This window comes from Tachypleus tridentatus, chromosome 2 (assembly GCF_004210375.1).
Source record: "Tachypleus tridentatus isolate NWPU-2018 chromosome 2, ASM421037v1, whole genome shotgun sequence".
Lineage (NCBI taxonomy): Eukaryota > Metazoa > Arthropoda > Merostomata > Xiphosura > Limulidae > Tachypleus > Tachypleus tridentatus.
In genome coordinates, this window is record NC_134826.1 from 106497782 (window position 1) to 106519020 (window position 21239).

The 21239-nt window shown below is 33.0% G+C and overlaps 1 protein-coding gene across 8 annotated transcripts in view; it reads right to left on the reverse strand.

The window, feature by feature from the left end:
- LOC143244784 (uncharacterized) overlaps positions 1–21239 on the reverse strand; it is a 129358-nt gene that overhangs the window by 43108 nt on the left and 65011 nt on the right. For all 8 annotated transcript variants that reach the window (XR_013025323.1, XM_076490094.1, XM_076490096.1 and 5 more), the window contains 3 exons: positions 5533–5694; positions 3907–3984; positions 2501–2557 (listed from right to left, as the gene is read on the reverse strand). Coding sequence is in view for 7 of the 8 variants with exons in the window: in XM_076490094.1 (XP_076346209.1) it covers positions 2501–2557; positions 3907–3984; positions 5533–5694 (297 nt within the window). In the remaining variant the exon portion in view is untranslated. The remainder of the gene's footprint in view (positions 1–2500; positions 2558–3906; positions 3985–5532; positions 5695–21239) is intronic.

The window sequence follows — 21239 nt, forward strand, 5'->3', positions numbered from 1 at the left end:
TATACTGTCGCCATATGGTGACGGACATACCTCAAGGGTTAACAGAAGTTTAATGACTAGATTAATTTTTCTTTTTTAACTGGTTGATAAACTTTGTATTTGAATAGTTTTGATAACATTTTCACAAAAACTAATTTTTAAAATCCCATTTCACACTGCAAAAATATATATGTATATTTTTAACTTGATTATTCTAAACAATGTACAATTTTATGATAGATCATAAAAAGGAAAAATAACACATGTAGACTTTTAAAGGCATCAAAAATTACCTTGGTATGGGATTTCAAAACTCAAGGAATTACATTAAGACTAAACTGTCATTTTAATAGTACTTAAATTTTTCATTATGCTATTTGCATGCATACAATCACATAAAAGTTAATAGCAGTGCAGTAGCTTAATGACAGCAACTTTACCTGGTATTCAAGTCTATACTGAATTAACAGCAGCACATTTTGTAAGTTTAAGTACTGTACTTGTTTTAATTATCAAATGTAAGAATAAACAAATTTGAAATGCCCATACTCAGATTAGAGAAATATATAAAATTACCTTCATTTCTAAGCCATGTACTGTCTTAAAACAAGAAAAATAAAACAGCATTACTTCCAGCTACTGAATAAAGCAGTGTAACTCACTCTTTCTTTGAGGAATTGAGCTCATTTTCAAATGTTTTAAACTGTAAGCACTGAACAAGCATTCTGAATCAAATCAACATCAGTTAGCATATAATCACTCTGCTTTTACAAAATGTTTGAGAAGAAAAAACAGAAAAGTATTTTTATCGAGCCAAATCAGAACTCAGACAAGAACAGCTAGAAACATGTTTCTAAAACATTTTACCCTGCAATATTTAAGTTAATCATTATATGAGAATGTAAACATTTATGTTCTGGAAATCAGATAAAACAACATCAAATTCAATACCACTGATATCCTAAAGCTTCATTTCTAAAATAAAATTGGAAGTCTAACTCTTCTTTGTATTATAAAAAAACTGTGGTTTAATATTCAGATATGAAGTGTTAGACAAAAGTTTAAATTTTAAAATCAATTTTTATGATTTAAATCTTGTTTTTATCAAAAAATAATGAAATCTTTAAGAATCAATCTTCATCAGGAAGCTAAGTCCTAAAACATCTCTGTAACTTTAAAAAAAAACTTTATTTATTTTACCATACTGCAATGCAAAAAAAAATCTCATTGACTTGAAAAATAAAAATTCAACAATCTCAATTTTAATATACTGTAACGCAAAAAAATTTCACATATTGATCTTAACACAATGTAATACAAAAACTGAAATATTAATACGAAAGTTCAGAAATATGTTTGCTCTCAAAAATAAAAATTAAGTTTATCCAAAACATTAGATTGTTCATTCCCAATTGTATAAAAATGAATTAATTTCTTTCATTAATGTTACTACTTGATTACTGTTATTAGTACCACTATGAAAAACAAGGTTATTTTATAGTACTATCATGTAAGAACTGGCATCATGCACAAAATAGATGGAGAATGTTTAGCTTTTAAACAATACACCATTAGAAAGCACCTGCCTATTCATTTAATTGTTAATTTTAAAACTGAGCAACAAAATTAATTGAAACAAAACGCTATCTTTTTTTTGTAATTTTTACATTTTCTTATCAGAAAATGTAACATATCATTACAAGTCCTTTACATTTTCTGAAAAATATATTTCCTTTTAAATTATGGTATATTTTTTTCCATTGAAACAAAAAAGGTAATTTGACATCACTGATGAAAAATAAAGAGGATCCAACAAATAAAGGTTTATCTCATTTCCAGCAAAATACATTGAAACTACATATGATGTACACAAAAAATTACAGAAAACTACTTGCAATATTCTGCCTCAGGTTCTCTTAAAATATGATAAAAGAGCAAACATTGACCCATTGAATTAACAAATTTACAGTTCTAATAGATGCTGTTTCAACTGATTGTACAAAAAATCATTTTCAGTAAAGGTATAAACTTGAAATAAATATTTTAGTGACAGTTAAAAACAAAAGTGGTGTTAATCCACATTAAAAGTAATAAAGTAGATCACGTTATTACCAGCTCCAGAAAACAAAATAAATTAAGCTGCAATAGAAATGCATATCAATTTGCTTCTATTGGTGTAGATAATATGCAATTTGGAAAACTGCATATACCACTTTAAATACTGAGGTGAAAATGGTTCAGGGTATCAGTAACTGAAAAGTCAAAATTTAATCTCAGCAACAGATGGAATAACAAAGATTACAATTAATCACATCATATCTTTATATTTCATATAAGCTTTTGATTGATTAAACAATATTAACAGACATAAAAATAAACAATTCTTATACTTCAAAATACTGAATGATTTGATCAAAATAAATCTTACAGTTGAATGTAGAGATAAACTATATAAATTTCAATTTTAACAAGCTGCTATAAAATTATATAATACAATTTAATACTTTCATTTCTATCTCACCTCTCTTGGTGATGTTTCTTTGATGTCCTTTTCTTAATCAATAATACTTCATCGTCTCTACAAGATCCAAAATTAAATTATACTGAGATGCAAATCAGTGCATGTTGTTACTATTTTGTAGGCGATTACAAATACTGAAATAAATTACACAATCCTTAAGGATTTAGCAATTTGCAACCAATTTAACGTGTTCATCTAATTAAAATGTGGTTCTTCTCTTATACACTGTAATTACTCAGTGATGTCAAACTGAAAAATGTGTGAACTAATAAATTTAAACACAGCACTTTCTGTTCTAGTATTTCCATTATATCCAGCAAATCACTTCACAAAATTAGTTACATACACTCACAGTACAGAAGTGCACAACAAATAATTATTTATCTTATAAAGTAACACACTAACCATTTAGTGTTTTATTAAATACAGCAGACCATATAACATAGTTATCCACACCCACACTACAGAAGTCTAATACTTTTTGTCTTACTTGGTAAACATAATTACCACAAGAATTATTATAGATTTTTGTCTATAAACATACAAAAAAATCCATCAACAAATAAACAATGAAAAAATAATATTTATTTCAAACTCAATGTTGATTTTTCTTTACAAATTTAACCTCTCGTCCTCCTAGTTTTCAATTTATTTCTGACACACACACACACACACACATTTTGTATAATAGGAATAAGTTAGTTTCATCTGCCTAATTCTTCTATACTAATGGCATATCTAAGAGTATACTGATAAGTTGCTTCATCTTAAGCCTCTTTCCATTAACATTCCAAACCTTTTTTCTTCAATCTTTCGATACTTTAACCCAAATAACAACTGTAGAACTGCCCAAAAATACTTGAAGTATTTAATAAAACTAAATATTATTTCCAAATTTCTCCAAACCTGTTCCCTTGGCTGTGGTTTTTCTAGATAGCAGATAGGGACAGTGGGATTCTCCTTAATCCATTCATGCGCATGACTAATTAAATGACATGGCATTTAGTTTTTTTTTAACAAACAAGATGTTATGAAAATGAGGTGTTCCCCAGGACTCATTTCCAATGCCCCTGAGTACGCTTATTGATATATTTTAAGTTTTTACAAGTCTGTACAGTGTAATTTATATTTTCTTAATTTATTATTCTTTTCTTGAGATGTTAGATAAAAACAATTTGTATACCTATAAGTTCTTTTCCATAGCATGTAAGACAAGTAGTTTAATTTGATTATATTTTATGCATAGTTCATAAATGTCCAAAATCTCTCCATCTTAAGGTCTGTAAAACATATATATATATATCCCTGTCTTTACAGAAATTCTATAAACCCATACCAACCCTGCATACACAACTTTATACTAAAATCCTATATCCATGCAACAAAAATACTAAAATTGAACGCACTTTTCCTCTTTCTCTGTAGATTTAGTTTTCTTTTCTCTTTCTGAAGAAGATGAGCTGCTACAATCATGAAACAAACTGCTGTTGGAAAGAAACAAACAAACAAACAAAAATTACAAAACTACAAATACTTCTGTCAGTTTGAGCTTTGTTAAAAAAACTTCACAAATGAGTGATATTTGGAAATTTAGGGAGAAAAATAAATAAACATATTTTGAATATTAGTCATTCCATTCATTAAATGTTTAATTAACCAGCTGTTAAAATCTTCTCAGTTTCAAATTTTTATGAATACTTAACCAAAATATTATGAACCCTATAAGATTTTTAAACAAATTTTCTACCTATTTATACAACAACTTGCATCTCCACAATCTTGTTGGTTACAGGGTCCCTTGTAAGTAAGTGGCACATGAGTTGGACAAAAATTAGTTTAAAAATATTATTAATATATTGTAATCAATACTACTAATTACTGCTAAGGTATCTTATGTTTATATACTTTATATAAAACTTCTTAACAGTGTGCTGTAATAGGTAAAAAACAGTTTACCCAGTAACACCAATATACAGAACCTCTAATAATAAACAACAGAATACAGTAATTTAATGGTTCAATTTTATTTTAAAAAAATACAAGGAGCAGAAAAAAAGTGACCCCTCTGGAAAATGTTAATTTGTTATATATTTTATTACACAGAAAAGTAAGTTAAAATATAAGTTTTTAGAACACACCTAATGAGATCTGTTCAAATATGATCTCAAGTCCTAATTTTAACACTATCTTCTTTTGTAAATACCTGAACCTTTCAAGATTTTAGTTACATTTCCTCATAAAAAAGTGTTGTGTACTTGCTGTAGTTTCTTAGATCTTCTTATTTGAATTAGCCTACAAAATTATTAAAAATGTGTCTCTGCAATAATGGAACATAAAAATGAAACTAAAAATAACACAAATGAGTTTCAAAAGTTAGAACTCCCTTGGATTTCAGTACTGCTTCATACTGACATGACATGCTTTTATTGTATCTGTGCAGATATTCCTAAGTGATTGACTGCCATCCTCCTTCAAGTACTTTAAAAAAGTTCATCTTCTACATTTGGCTTGTGATCTTTCGTTAGTCAGGTTTAATTCTGCCTATAAATTTTCAACTGGATTGATGTCAGCTTATTGACCTGGCCATTCCATAACATCAATTTTATTATTTCTAATACATCTTTTAATGACTCCACAATTGCAGAGAAACTTGTTTGATCATTTTGTAGGCTAACTTGAATAAGAAGATCTAAGAAACTACAGCAGGTACATAACACTCTTTATGAAAAATTATAACTAAATCATGAAAATTTAGGTATTTATGAAAGCCAGTGTTAAAATTACGATTTGAAATCATATTTGAACAGATCTCACTGAAAGCATTATAAAAACTTATAGTTTTACATATTCTTCTGTTATCTAATAAAGGATATTAATATTTTCAATGGGGGCACTTTTTTTCCACTACTTATGTGTGTGTCTGTGTGACATACATAATTACACACACATAAATATGTATATATTTTAGGATTTCCCACAGTTTCAAAACTGTAAATGTTCTCATGTATCAAGTTTTTATCAACAAAACTTACATGTATTTTTTCTGGGCCTTTGCCATTACTAAGGCCTCTTTCTGTTTACGTTGAGGATCTAAAGAGCTTCCTTCCACAAAATGTTCACTGATACCCAAAGCCTCTTTAAGTTTCTCATTCTTCTTCTGATTAGCTGCTGCCATTTGGTGGCTTTCCTTGACACTGTAAGTTATACAAACAAGCAGACATTATTGAAGATTAAAAAAATTTACTTTCTTATTAACAAAACAGTGACACAGAGAACCCTACGTTATTGTTGATCTGACATTTTCATTTTCTTATTTGCAAAATGGTGGTACAGACAAAATCATTGCTGTTTTAAAACGTATACTACCTTGTAGCAAAAAAGTGGTACTGACAAACACGTACTGTTATAAAACTTTCACGTTACTGTGAACTAAACAGTGTTGCCTACATATTTTAACATTTTTTATATAAAAAGTGGGATAATAAATTCTGTACATAAAAATTTATTTTAGAAATTGTATAAAATGATACTCCCCTACTATTCATATACTATTGTATTAATTTTTATTGATGTAATATATGGGATGGTCCAACATTATCCTTCCTATTTTAAAATTTGATAATTAAATAACTAAGGAAATACAATGATGCAGTCTTCAACAACTTTTAGCTCAAATTAAATAACTTTTATTATGCTTTCTTTTTACTTCAGTGAGTAGTATTATTAAATACAATTGAATTCTTGCAATAAAAAACAAATAAAACAACTCAATGCATCATTTGGCTTGTGAAGACCAAGCTAATGACTGTGGTGCAGTATAACTACCAACAATGGTTCAGGAAAGGAGCACATGGGTGTCTCAAGGATATTGTGTAATTCACACCTATACCAAACATCATGGAGTTAAAGACCAGGAAGATGGACACCAGGACACCAACTGCCACTATAAACATAGACATGTTGCAATAAGCATGGACTGAAATAAAATAACAGTTAAACCTGCTGAGAGTCATTAATGGTGCAAGCATCCATAGTAGACTAACATACCAATAAAAACTGTAAGAGTTGAGATACAAGTTGTTGAAAGGTACATAAGTTAATTCCTTAGATACTTAATTAATGAATTTTGAAATACAAAATAAATTTGGACCACCCTTTACAGACAAAAATAAAGTCTTTAATGTACTAGACTAAACTGTACATTTAAAACAGGGTTTGTGGGTGATAACTCATTTTTCAAAGTAAAAAATGGTTTGGCACCACAGTAAAGCTACGTTGACGTTCAGCAACCGTTTCTGCGAACAATGTCAACTCCAAACTTAGCTTTTGGTCAGAGACTAAGCACCCTAGTAAGACAAGGTCACGTACACTTATGTTTAAATTTATCAGCACATGGACTGGACTTACATTTGATATTTGTAGCAACAATCACTCTGTATGAATCACAATAGATCGAACAGTAATTTGAAAAGGAACTCCAAAATGTGAAGACCTATAATATCGACTACAATTAAAAAATCTTGTAAGTGGGGCAGTGTTACTTTTATTTTATGACACCAACAACTAAACCAATATGAAAAAAAAGCCCTTTATGTTTACTATTTACGTACCCATCATCGGTAGTCATGTTTTTGTAATAAATATAAAATACTATAACTTCAATACATGTCAGAGGAGATATCATGGATCCTCTTTGTTTCAAGTAGTCAAGTTAGTGATGCGCAAAGTATACCGGGACTCCGTTGTTCACCCACGTCCATGGATTTGATAGAGCATGCGCAGTAAACTTCAAACATTAATTATAATTTGTATAGCAGAGAGCGGCTGGATCGATATCGGAATGGTTGCATGGTTTCTCTCCAGCAGGGGTTGCGGCATGGCAGGGCACCCAAGCTAAATGTTATTCTCCACTGCTACTGACACTTGGCTTTATCACTCTGACAGGGAACTTCGTGTTGAATTTTAATATGCTAAATAATAAGTTCTCCTCACTACCGAAGTCGAAAGCCCTAAGTATGTCTCCAATAGCTTCGTGTTATGCCGATGTTTAGATTTAACTTCATTCTCATACTGACATCGTGAACACTTTTTGGCATCCAGAGTAGTAAAGCCACCGAAGTCCTCTTGTTAAAAACAATACAGTTCGGATCTCAGGATTGCATGTTGCACGATGTAAAAAATACTTATTGTGATTAATTCGACAATACAATAATAGCAACTTTTACAGTAAACAAATTGTGATTAAAATAACTACGACATTTTAACCCATATTATTGAAAGTTTTAGTTATTAAAATCAAAACTTGCCTATTATAAAAATGTTTATTGTATTTTTACATAAACTATTCAGTTCAGCAGGTTTCTAAATAAACGTCAAGAATTTAATATATTTTCAAGTGGTTCACTGAAACCTCTTACACTGACTTTTGTATGTTTATTTTCTCTCTCATGTATATAGTTGGTTAACTCAATTGCAAACCACGTATTGATTTACCCGACACATTTTCACAATATTCGAATTTCTTATTTGTATCTACGTGTTCATCAACCAAAGGTAAAAGTAAATTCAAAGCTGCATAAGTAAAATTGTTACCATTTGTATTACACACTATAAATAATCATTTCTAGTCTTCACATTACAATAATATATAAACTTTAAACCAGTGATGTTTTATTTTCGATACTGAAATGGTTTTAATTGAAATACCAAAACGAAAACGAAAACAAGAACCTGCCTTTACATAAATAAGACAATGACATACATACTTTACACAATTCGTACAAATAATAATAATAACTTAATTGCGTAAATGAAATCATCCTCTCATTTTAAAGTTCGAAGTCAATTCTACAAAATCTTGGTTAAAATGTTACACTGAAATAAAGATGACAAAAATTACGATAATATTTAAAAATCATTAATGACGAAGTCTTGGGGCTGTTCAAATGATACACACTATAAGCAATGATGAAACTAATGGTGTACTGGTCGTGCGAAACAGGTATGGACTCAGATTCGTTTTAAGGGAAGAACAACCCAGTTGTATAAAACGGGAAACAAACCAACGAAATCCTGAAATGACTTGTTCCGGCGGTAAAACTTGATATGCCAGTCGTATATACACGTAACAAAAATAAACAAATATCAAAATACTTTCAATAATTTTCAAGTACAACCCATTGCGCCTATTCTTCGGTACATTTAAAGATTCTTAGCTCGTAAAAGAGGCCACAATCATTTCCTGAGATTGCAAGGTGAACAAACAATCCGTCAGAAATCCACTACTGTGAGACCCGTAAAAATTATAACTCTGAAGCCGTCGGTTGGAACAGTATGGTACCTAAGCCTGTTTTATATATATTTTCGTCAAACTCTGTTAGATAGACAGATATTAAAAGCTCAGCGCATGAACGTTTAGGTTGTATTTGAGAAGCATATCCACACTAATTCTAACATCCTATGACTGAAAGCAAATAATATCACATATCAACCACGCTATATATGCCATATTCAGTGTCGACGAAGTCCTTCTCCTATGCCCAGGCAGTTCAAATAAAACATTTACAGCAATGGTCTGATCACTATTTAGAGCAGTTGCAAGACTTACACTGTAACGGTGCGAACTAGATTTAGTAAGTGAAGTGTAATTATCAAGAATTTTTATTTTTGTTATTTACAACTAAGAAATATGATAACGATTAATAAAACAATATTATAAAAGTATTTTATTCCCATTATCATAATCTTAACTCATTCAAAATAAATGATAAATGGATCAAATAATCACAGTGCCAACATCAGTAATTCAAAGAACCATAAATGAAAGCAAATAACATAAAACAATATGCCAATCACACCCAATCTCCCACATTCAGTGCTGACGAGGCCTTCTCAGCTGGCGTGTTTACATATAGACAATGTACATATTTTCTATTAATGTGTATTTAGCAATGGATAGTTACCTAGCTCAAAAAAAAGAAAAGAAAAATTCCTGAAACGTAAAGCATCACACATTCTATCGTACAAACCAAGTGGGAGGCTTCAACACAATATTATAATTATTAAAAATATCTAAGGGATTACACAAAGAAGGTAGTGATAAGTGTAACGAATTTACCGTTATACGTTTATTTTGATACCTGAGTTTGTTGCAGTACAGCTTCTTTTAATGTATGGGACATATACTGTTGGTAGCGTATTAAGCAAGTCCCGCCTGTTCTCTAAATTTGTAGAAGATTCTTGACAGTAGGATCAACAATATTTATTTTATGAAAACACTAGCGTGTTTGAACTTTGTTGAACGTTCTAAAAATATGCCTTAAACCCTATAAACTAAAGCGCCAAGAGACAATAATATAAGAATATTATTCGTCAGCTACAGTCAGTGTGCTACAGGTCTCGGAAGCTATTATTGCAATTAACGCTTATTAGTCAAAAAAATACAGAATTCGACCAGGAATATTATAGATTCCATACATTACAAACCGTTCAACTTCAGTGAATTAACTATGGGCGTTAGTATTTTTAAAAGGATATTAAATATCTACTTCAGTAAAAAGTCAGCAGTGCGAGACCAAGCTAGACTCAGTGAGATGCAATAATATCAATAAAACTATTGTATATAAACCATAATTTGTAATAACTATTTGCAATATCCGTTTCCATAAGTTGTATTGTTGTTTGTGTATAAAAATATATTTATGTTAAGAAAGAAAACTGTGTGTACCATTCTTGTTGACAAATAACATAAATTTGATATATATCGAAATTCAGATAAATACCGAATTAAAATTAAAATTCTCGGTTATTTGAAATGGTAATAAGTAACATAATAAATTGAAGACTCGTCTGAAATAAATTATAATATATAACACGATAAATTGGTGACTCGTGTCCGAGATCTAAATCAGACACAAATTCTAAATAAATTAAAATTGAATCATAATTCGATTCATATTTATCAGTGCCAAGAACAAGATTTGGTCATGTCTTATTATCAAGATTTTCTTGAAACATCCTCCCTCGAACAACTAGAAGAATATAGCAAAAGTAAACTACTTGAAATTGCCAAAATTTTAAATTAAAAGTTAAAAAGTATGGACGAAAATGAACTAACAAAGCATATTGTAGAAATGCTGGTCGATGATTATTTGTTGTCTGAGGTAGGTAGGTATTTCACGTTTAGTGGCATAAATGTGAAAAATAAATCATGCTAAAACAGTATATAGTCCAATAAAAATGTCAAGAGCAAACCTAACTTAAAAATATGTTTAAAATGGCGTCGTCGTCCTTGGTTGTAACGACGGCATGATAATAAAATATGTATGATTGTGACCTGAGTGCCATACAGACAACACAACTTCCATTCGATCTTTACAGAAACAAGATGGCCAAAGAATTAAGGAAGGCTTAATTTGAAAAAACTTATGAGAGCAAACAAGGAGATATGTACGGTTACAGCCTCCAAGGGCATATTCAATAACAAGGACCAGGTGGGTACATGTTGATCAACCAGCAGTGCTACTCCCCCATGTCCTTGTCCTACACATGACCTGCCATTTCGGTGTAAGGAGTATTATCGAATTGTGACTGTATTAGTAAGTTTTAAAAAATGTTTCCTGAAAAGAAAGACGTTTGGGATGATAGAAGTCAATCAAATCCTTGATGCCATTCATATTTGATTGAAAACCTCGACAGTTCTATTGAATTAACGTGTCCATTTTTATTTATTTTGGAGGAGTATATGACAAGGAGACCTTTTGCTTGCAACGTCGCTTTTTTTCTTTACTGGATGTGGGTCGGTCACTTTCATTTTAAGTTAGTTTGAAGTAATAAAATATAATTTGCAACCTAAAAGGGTTGATGTTTCTAATTAGAAACCAACATTTGCTGGCAAATGCAACATGTTTCCACCACGCAATCTCATCATGGCCAATTTTGACACTAGAAAAATCGTGAAAATTACACAACTGTTTGAAACCTGCAAGAAAGTACCTTTGCATGGTGGTTAAATATAGTTCACGAGAACCCCAAATTGCACTTAGTCAATTTAATAATACACTTTTTACTGAATCCTTGCCACTGAAAATAATGTTCTGTCCATCATGAAACTCGGAGCTCGATTTTTAGATCGTGCAAGTCCGCAGACATATCACTGTGCCATTGAGGAGCCAGACGCAAAGACTCTTTTGAAAGTGCACAATCACGGCTTGATTTTCCACACGTTCATGTTGGAGTCCTTACCAATATTCGTAGTCGTTAAGAGTCTACAAATAGTGTACACCAGACCTTAAATTTTCACACACGTTTGTGTTGAGCTCTTACCGTTATTCTCAGTGGTAAATAGCTACTAGAAATTGTACATGAGGACTAGATTTTACACACTCACACACGTGTTGAGTTCTTAGCGCTATTCGCAGCGGTGAATATACTAGAAAGTTCACAAAAGGATTTCACTTTCCATAAATGTTTATGTTGAGTCTTTATCGCTGTTCACTGTGGCAAAAACGGCTTTAAAGTGCAAATTATATATTCTGATGTTCATGCAACTGAACCACTTTTTCATCGAAAAAGGTTGTCCAGATTAACGAATAACTGACCAACTAACTCGACTATTTTACTCCTTCTATCAGCAATTAGGTTTGGAGGTTTAAAATGAATAGTTAATTTCCACGTACAAATACTTTGCCATAATTTTGACAATCGTTACTACAAGGCGAATGAATTAGGAATAGTAATAATAACACGTTCCAACTTTTCTAGGCTACCTAGTAAACTTTCTTACGAATATTATTGTGGCAATATTATTAGTTACTTTCAAAAGAGCAACCCTACGACTTCTTGACTGTTTACTTCACAGGCCCATTTCCGGTCATAAAAAAAAAGCGAATTCTTCGTGATGCATCATTAACTTTAAAATAATCTAATTTCTAATTAACCAGACAGTTGTGAGAAACGGCCCTCTAGAGATAATTTTTCTCTAAAACATTCTAAATAAAAAGTAATCAATGAGTAACGATTCTCATCTACGTCAAGATCTAAGATATATGGAGCTGTTTTCAATTACCCAGTTCCATCTATCTTGTATGAAACCAACCAGAAACAATAGTAGTGAAGTAATAAAAATAATAAAAGAGAAACTCTTGCTTCTTCATGCAGTAATAAATTTGTCACACTCGCCAATCATAACATGGAAATCCTATTAGGCCTGTTTTCTTCTTCGATAAGCCGCCTTATAATTTCCTGTCAAGTTTAACGAGTTTGTACAGTATATCAAGCAGCTGTGGCAGTAACCAGGCGACTGAGAGTGCTCTTTCTCTGTTACATTGCTTCAGATGAGTGGGTTTCATGCGAGATCTGAATCAATGTGAATGTGAAAGTCGCGTTTCAAGTTGCCACGTGCGGGAGACTGACGTCTGACGAGCTCGCGCATTAATCCCATAATAGGACAGTAAAATCCATATTTTAAAACTAAATTTGTACATCATGTGTATTAAGTGATTCAACTACACAGAGTCAACTGGATACGACGAATACAGTATGTTGGGAATACTATTATTATACATAGACTCATCTAATTCTCGACAGTCCCAAATGGACTAAATATAGAATGTAATGTTTAAACCTACAAGAGGCCTAACAGTAATGTCTTTTATGACAAATATAATCATGAACCACGATAGTTCTTCATAATAGGGATCGCAAGGAATTGCACAAAACCGTAACAGACTATTTGGGCAAAACGCATAAAAAAGCACGTATGTTAGACTTGCAAGGGAAAGAAAATCCGCTCAAACGGTCAGTTTGTAATTCTTGTTGTTGTTATTATTCTGTTGCCAGCCTACAATAAAAACCGCTTGATGTATTGCATTCACACCTCTTGTAGAATACTAAATAAGGTAATCCAAGGAAATAGGGATACTGAAAAGTCGATTTGTTTAACCTATATTTTACATAAGCTCAACAAAACATCATAATTCTAGTGTAAACGGTGTTATAATCATATCTTGAAGTTAGCTGTCTTATAAATATTTGGTGCTCCTTTAAAGGATTTACGTACAAGGTGAAACAGTAATTAACAGCCAATAATAGATGAACTCGATGCTTTGTATACTATATAGTATTGTACACTTATAGTTTACAAAGCATCGAGTTCATCTATTATTGTATACTATAAAATCCATATCTTTAGAGATCCAATCCCTATAATATGCATGAAGTGAAAGAATTAAAAAATAATCAGTATATATAATATTATATTTTATTACACATATTCGAAAAATAATTAGTTTAAAAGACACGAACGTTTATTTCAAGCGATGATTTAGACGTGTATGTTTTATTTGAAAAGGTTGTTTTTCTACTGATGTTATACACACTTAAGTGGGCAGTTGTGTCTTAGTCTAGGCATATATTTCCCCATTGCTATGCATTATACATAAATAAGTTAGTTGCAAAGAAATTACAACAACTCACTGTATTTCCAAATCAATCGCTATGACAATCTAAAACTGTAGATTAACATTTTACAGCTCGAAATAATGCGATAAAGTAGTAAGTATCTGCAGTAAATCATCATGAACCGCACCAGCTAGCCACTAGCTATGTTTATTATCATTACAATGTATAAAGTTAGCTACCAGATCAAGTACGTCTTTGCCAACAGTTGAACATTAAATAGGCAGCAAACAAGATAAATAAAAAAATTGGGAATTCAAAAACTTACAAAAAGTGATATTAAAAAAAAACAAGGAAACAAGGCTGGAGGATAATGTAGACATTATTTACTCAACCTACAAATCCCTATTTTGAATCCACCAAAGGTAATTTTAGGTAATAACACGAAGTCAAAATATGGGTTTATAGTTTAAATAAATATTGTGTTGTTACAATCATGTTTCGCCAGCTTGTAAAAGCGTTCACATCATAACAAAGATTAGTATGATTCATTATTAAAATCCTTTCCTAACTCCTAAACCACGTTTGCACTGAAGCGAGAAAATCAGCAACGATGTAAGACCCGATAACAAAATTAACATGATTAAACTTTGATCTGTTCCAAAACCAGTGCATACACTGTGGAGAGTAAATGATTTACAACGTACGTTCCAGTTATAACGATTACAATTACTATATTTTTTTATCCGCCCCTAAGCCAGTGACTGGATGTGAACATAAAGTGCCAACAATGTAAGACTCGACAACAACAAGATTAATAAGCATAAATAGTTTGATTTGTTCCTAAGCCAGTGAACTGCACTGTGACCAAAATGTTTTACCACCTGCTGCTACACAAGCCAGTCAAGCAGCATCTTTTAGTACCGCGTTTAAGATGGTCAAAATGGTGGGGGCGCATTTCTAAATTAGGTGGTTTACAGTTATTTCGATACATCTTCTAAAATGTTCAAAAGAACAAAATATTAATGAAAATGTGATATCTAAAATTTATATAGATTATACTACGGTGGTAACCATGGTGGGCATTAATAGCATTTTAAAATTAAGAATTGCTAGGGAAATCATTTTGTAATGCATCATGTGTCTGCTTCAATTTCAACACTGAACCTTTGGGCTTCACTGTGACATTAGTTTCACAAAATATTGAAATTAATGGCAATCAATCATTTTGAAGATAAATGATACTATTGTGCCTTTTTCTTTTTTATGTTTCTATGTCAATGCAATAATCAATCGTGCATTTCTGATTCAGCTGGTATGCCAAATCAATTTGGATATCTTTTAAATACGTTCTACCTTCACCTAACCTGAATCACTGACTTAGCTTAATTGCTACAAGCAAAAGTGCCCGTCCCCAGCGACGGGGTAAAGTTTAAGTTAGTCTTCATAGGTTCTTTGCTGGTGTTTTGGCACAAAACAATTAGACTATCTGCGACAAAGAACTGGGAAAAATATCAAAAGTAAAATGCTATAAAATGTAAAAAAATCATGTTAAAAACTAAAAAAAAAAAGCCCAAGAAGCTTGTTTGTTTGTTTTTGAATTTCGCGCAAAGCTACTCGAGGGGTCCATGCACTAGCCGTCTCTAATTTAGCAGTGTAAGAGGGAAGAGAACAAGTCATCACCACCCACCGCCAACTCTTGGGCTACACTTTTATCAGCGAATAGTGAGATTGACCGTCACATTATAACGCCCCCGTGGCTAAAAGGGCGAGAATGTTTGGTGCAACGGGGATTCGAACTCGCGACCCTCAGATTACGACTCGAACGCCTTAACCCACCTGGCCCTACTGGGCCTCCCAAGAAGCAAACAGATTAAAAGTTTCTTTTAGAAACAGGTAAAGAGAACAAACAGTGATAGTATGGTTAGTTATTTAGTGGTGCAAAGCAACTAAGCTATTTTCAGGTTAACCTGAAAATGACTTAAGAAAGTTGAAACGTTGTTCTATACTTTATTTTGATTAAAGTTTTAATACCCATACCAGACATTTTGAGAACACATTTTTACATCAAGTGGGTTTCTCGTCATTATGAACTAAGCTACCTGTGCCAAACAACCAGTAAAAACGTAAAAGTAAATCAAGTTAAATGAAACAATGTCCAAAATTCAGATAAAAGATTTGAAAAGAATTAAAAAGCCAATGGCTCGTAAAGAATTAAAAATACAAGTACGTTGGACAGTATAACCATCGACAGTGAGGCTGTCCAAAGTCACGGGTAAACGCGTAGAAAAGACGTCTAAAATGATGCTGCCACGCAAAGTCATTATAACGGCATCACAGTAAAACAAGAGCTATTGTGATTTGAGTGTCACAAAGGCCATACAACTGTTAATCAGTTGTAGATTTAAAAAAAAAGCCCTAATCCTTATCAAAAAACTGGCCAAAGAACAACAGATGGTTTAATCTGGAAAAGCTTATCATGTTGCTCACTCCAAATCAACTGCCAACTAGCGTGAAAACGAGCCTTCAATACAATATTGTAATCCACATACGATATAGGCATGGCTATGGTAGCACTGGCACAGACTGACTTGGTTGCAATGTTAGCGAACTCGTTCCCGCGAATACTGATATGGCTAGACGTCCAGAAAAAACTGAATACCAATAGAAGATAGAGAAAAATCAGTCAGCCATTGTTGAATATCGAGGGGAACAGGGCGAGAAAGAATTTTAAGCGATTCCAGGGCCAGTAGAGAGCTAAGTGAGTCATTGTAAACAGTACAGTCAGTGCAATGCATAGCTTCTATGTGATTCAGGACAAGAGAAATGGCATACAACTCAGCAGAAACACAGAAACTGTAGAGGGAATCCTGTGAGCAACTACCAACTCACAAAAACCATGGCAGAACCCAAAGATACACCTGATTTTGAACCATCTGTATAAACGGGAATAGAAGGATGGTTTGAAAAATGTTCAACAAAAAGAATACAGTACTTCTAGTTGGGAGTATATGCCTTCTTCAGATGACTAAAGAAAGGATTACAGGTGGGGATGGTAATAAGCTATCGTGGGATGGGCTAACCAGTGGAGACAGCAATGTCATTCAATGACACATCAAACTCAACCAGCTGCACCTGGATATGAAGAACAAAAGAATGAATGGAAGATCGTCTATTCCAGAAAAGCATAGCCTACTAAGGACGAAAGACAGCCCCAGATTGTTGTGGTAAGGATCAGTTTAAAAGCATAATGGAAACAAATTTGCAAATGGCCGAGGTTAAGAGGAGATTCATGGGACTCAGTGTACAAACTCACAGAAGAGACACAGAGAATGAGAGGAATTGATCAGGGCCTTCATATCATCCAAATTAGAATGGAACTTCGACATTTCCACTATTTCAGAGTGGACATTTTTATTTAGATGGAGAAAAACTGGGTATAGAAACCTTTTGTTCGCAACCAAGACGTTTTCTTTACGAGAAAGAGGTCTATTAACTTCCATGGAACCTGCCCTGGGTTAACTGAGGGTGCAAACTACAAACGGGTAGTTCAAACAGCACCGTTGGTCACCTGAAGTTGGCCTTTCCAGTCCTGGTGTCGAGTTATTTAATGTTCTGGCCATTTTACAATGTCAAATCGAACTAGAGAGATTGAGACTCTGAAAAGGGAACCACAATTAAAACGGTGTAATGAATAAATATCCAACACTTAAATGAGTTTAAAAAAATTAATGGCCATTAAAAAACTAAAAACTTTATCAAGGTGGACAGTGTCACCATCACCAATAACACTGTCTGTTACAGATAAACCCTGGGAAAAAACATGTTTAAAATTCTGCCGTCGTTGAGAATCGTAACGATGGCAAGAAAGTAAAATGTGGCTGATAGTGATTCGAGTGTTACACAAACTACACACTGGTGCATCAGTTCCAGATAAAAGAAAACGATGAGTTAAAAACTGTGACCAATGCGTAGTCTAGTTAGACTCTGGGTGAGAAATGTTACTGATAGTACATAAACATTTTACTTCTTTTTTCCTTCACCCACTTAAGACAAGATCGATAGTAAAAGGTGCAAAAACCACCACAATTAGCACAGCAAAAATCCAGTTGACACTAGTAGATGCCGTAGTCTTTGCCACAGCAATGAGGATATGCCAAAGAACCACAACAAATGCTTTGAATGTCTGAACTGTTGACACTGGAAATATATGAGGGGGTTGGGAATATACGGTTGTACCAAACAGTTAAGACTACCTGTCTCATAGGCAGGAGCATGCAGCAACGTAAATTTCAAAACACTTTTAGGCTGCAGTATTTCATATTTTTATATGGAAATGTATTGCACAGATAAAACTCCTTGTCTGGAGAAACCACTAAAGATATTTAATTCAGGAATGGTCTTTCAATTTCTCTTTACGATAATTCTTTGTGAAGAATTCAAAGTAGGGTGGGGAGTAACCTAACAGAATTGTCCCTTATGACCTTTCACCTAAGGTGGAGCTCGCTATGGTGTAATATACATGTCTACACCAATTTTTTTTCAAAACGTAACTTACTGACTGACTTTGGAGTGCATGTAATCTTTATTAGATGAAAAAGGAAGATATTTTACTGAATGATTTCTCAGTCAAATAATGTAAAATCAGAAAATGAAGTGCAGGAACTGTCTTCGGTTGTGACAATGGAACAGTACTCCATATGTGGCCCCTATCCGTTAAATAGTTTTTACGATTTTACTTTTTTGTGGAGCTGTAGGGATCCATAAAAAAAGTAAAATACTTCAGTGCCCACTAACCCCACCCACAATGGAGTCCTACGAAGAGAAGGACTATAACGCCAAACAAGAATATTGGAGCAATGCCAGGGCTTCATGAGCATTATACCAAAACACAAGAATCAGACACAATGTCCACAACACCCCCAGAGAACGCCAAACACTGGTATTTAGTTGATCTTATCCCAACAGGAAAAGCCAACTGACCTTGGGAGAGCAACCCCAAGACCACCTGTCTACTGGAATCTAAGACAAAATGGTGTGTTAAACTGTCACTGACACCCTTTAAATACCAGAATCCTCTACTCCCGTTGACGGGTCGTCGTGCACGACAAATACGTGGTCGGATGTTCTCATTTCAGAGGAGGTAAATTGAGAACACAGAACGTTCCCGGTATGGTCCCCTCACCATGCACGGGAATTAAGTTAATCAATCAATTTTAATTATTGTATAAAGTTTAAAAAGGTCAATTATGTTGCTTTCTGGGTTTCACTTAGAACCAAGGCTCTGAGTTACGTATACCTGTAACCATGAAAAGTAATTGTTGAGCATTTCAGTCATGCTATGAGCCGCTCAACAACAACATGCAGTAAATCGGTATTTTCATTATTCAAGTTACGTCGTATTTTGAAGTGTGTAATATAATTTGGGATCAACATTATTCTTGTTCGTTCTTCCATAATTTCAAAACTGAATGTTGAGCTTTACGTGCGTGCACAGCTTTTCATATGGGAGACAAACGAGCGCTAGGACTGTGTGTGTGTGTTTTCTTATAGCAAAGCCACACCGGGCTATCTGCTGAGTCCACCGAGAGGAATCGAAACCCTGATTTTAGCATTGTAAATCCGTAGACTTACCGCTGTACCGGCGGAGGACGCGCTAAGACAGACACAACGGTTTACTATATACTATATACGTACGATCATTTTACTTTAAATGTTAACATCTCTCTTTTGGCTCTCACAATCTCGGGTCACGAGTTTTTGTCCATCGACCCATACCTCGAAAATAGTGACAAAGGTTTCCTTTTTGTCTGGTTAAAACAATACAAACTTCTCCGAAATGGCCGATTTTATGGATCTACAAAAAGATCGTTCGTGTGGTAGTTATGAAATACAAAGCTTTAACGTTCTAGTCCGAAAAACGATCTAATGGCTCAACAATTTTGAAGAATGAGTATCTTTTCTTCACGAGCAAAGGAAAAACGAATTTACAAACCACATTTCGTAAGGCTTAGGTTTTAAAACATTTATCGTAAATTTATAATGATCCACCTTATTTACTTTGTATCAGAATTACAGTCCAAAACATTTATCGTATCTTTATTAGTAAAGTTAGCTATTGTGTTTTAAAGTTCGTTAAACTTGTGGTTGTTCACAATTCAATGTAAGTAATTGAATAAACTAAACTAAATTTCATAGCGTAAAAGGTTATGATGATTTTGTTACTTCTAGGAGTGCCCCGAAACCGAAACCTTTCAAAACATTTTAGTTCAGCATGAAATTAACTGTTTCTTAGCTTTTGTTTCAATATTAATTTTCCCAGAAAGATTCTCGAGTGGATAAGCGACACTGAAAAACAACAACAAAACAAGTATTTCCAGTTCACGCTAAACCGAAATGCATCCCGACATTTAAATTATGTTGTCCTAATTCATGACAGGCCTAAATACACTCCAACATGAAATCGTCCTACTTAATGTTAAGCCAAACTGCTCCGAAATGCGGTGTCCAATTATTGCGGTTAAGTAATAAAATGGTATTTTTTAATACACAGTCTAGTAATATGTCTTTTATCATCCAGAAGAGTTATAAAACACTCCGTAAATACTCATGACTCACAGACACAGTGAACACCATTATAAAGTTTTATCAACTTGGCCACAGGGCAGTAATCAAATACATAACTCTTAAACAGAGGGAATATCACAGGTAGCAGCATCAACTGATGATATCTGCCGTTTAAGGGTTAAAGAAGGTGGCCAGTGATTGTTGTAGAATTATTATACACATGCATACATTGTACACCCTACTTCCAGGCAAACTTTTATTACCTGTAATATTTTTATTCTCAACAGTATTTATAGAATTATGAGTAAATTGTGACTTCTCCAATATAAAATTATCTGCGCTCTCATACATATTACGTCTAACCCTCAGATAACTTTCATTACCCGTATTTTGAACAATATTTAGAGAAACATTTTGCGTACACAAGAATCTATCAAAAATAAAACTTTGTAAAAAGTTCTTTCGAGGAATACCAAATAAAGCGTATACATGGAATTATAAAATAAAGGAAATAATGAAGCCTTACAAAAGGAAATTCCTCCAGAAAACTACATAAAGTTCGTAGAGATTTTCCATAAGAAAGTTAGTAAAACCTACAGAGATACAGAGAAGACAAAGTTAACAATGTTGGGAAGCAAACATACATGATTTTTGAGTCAATACGACATGAAACAACTAATTTCAATCAATAGGACAGAAAAAAACAACTGATGTAAACCAAAATGCCCGAAAACAACTAATGAATATCAGTACGACAAATAACTTACCTAAGCTA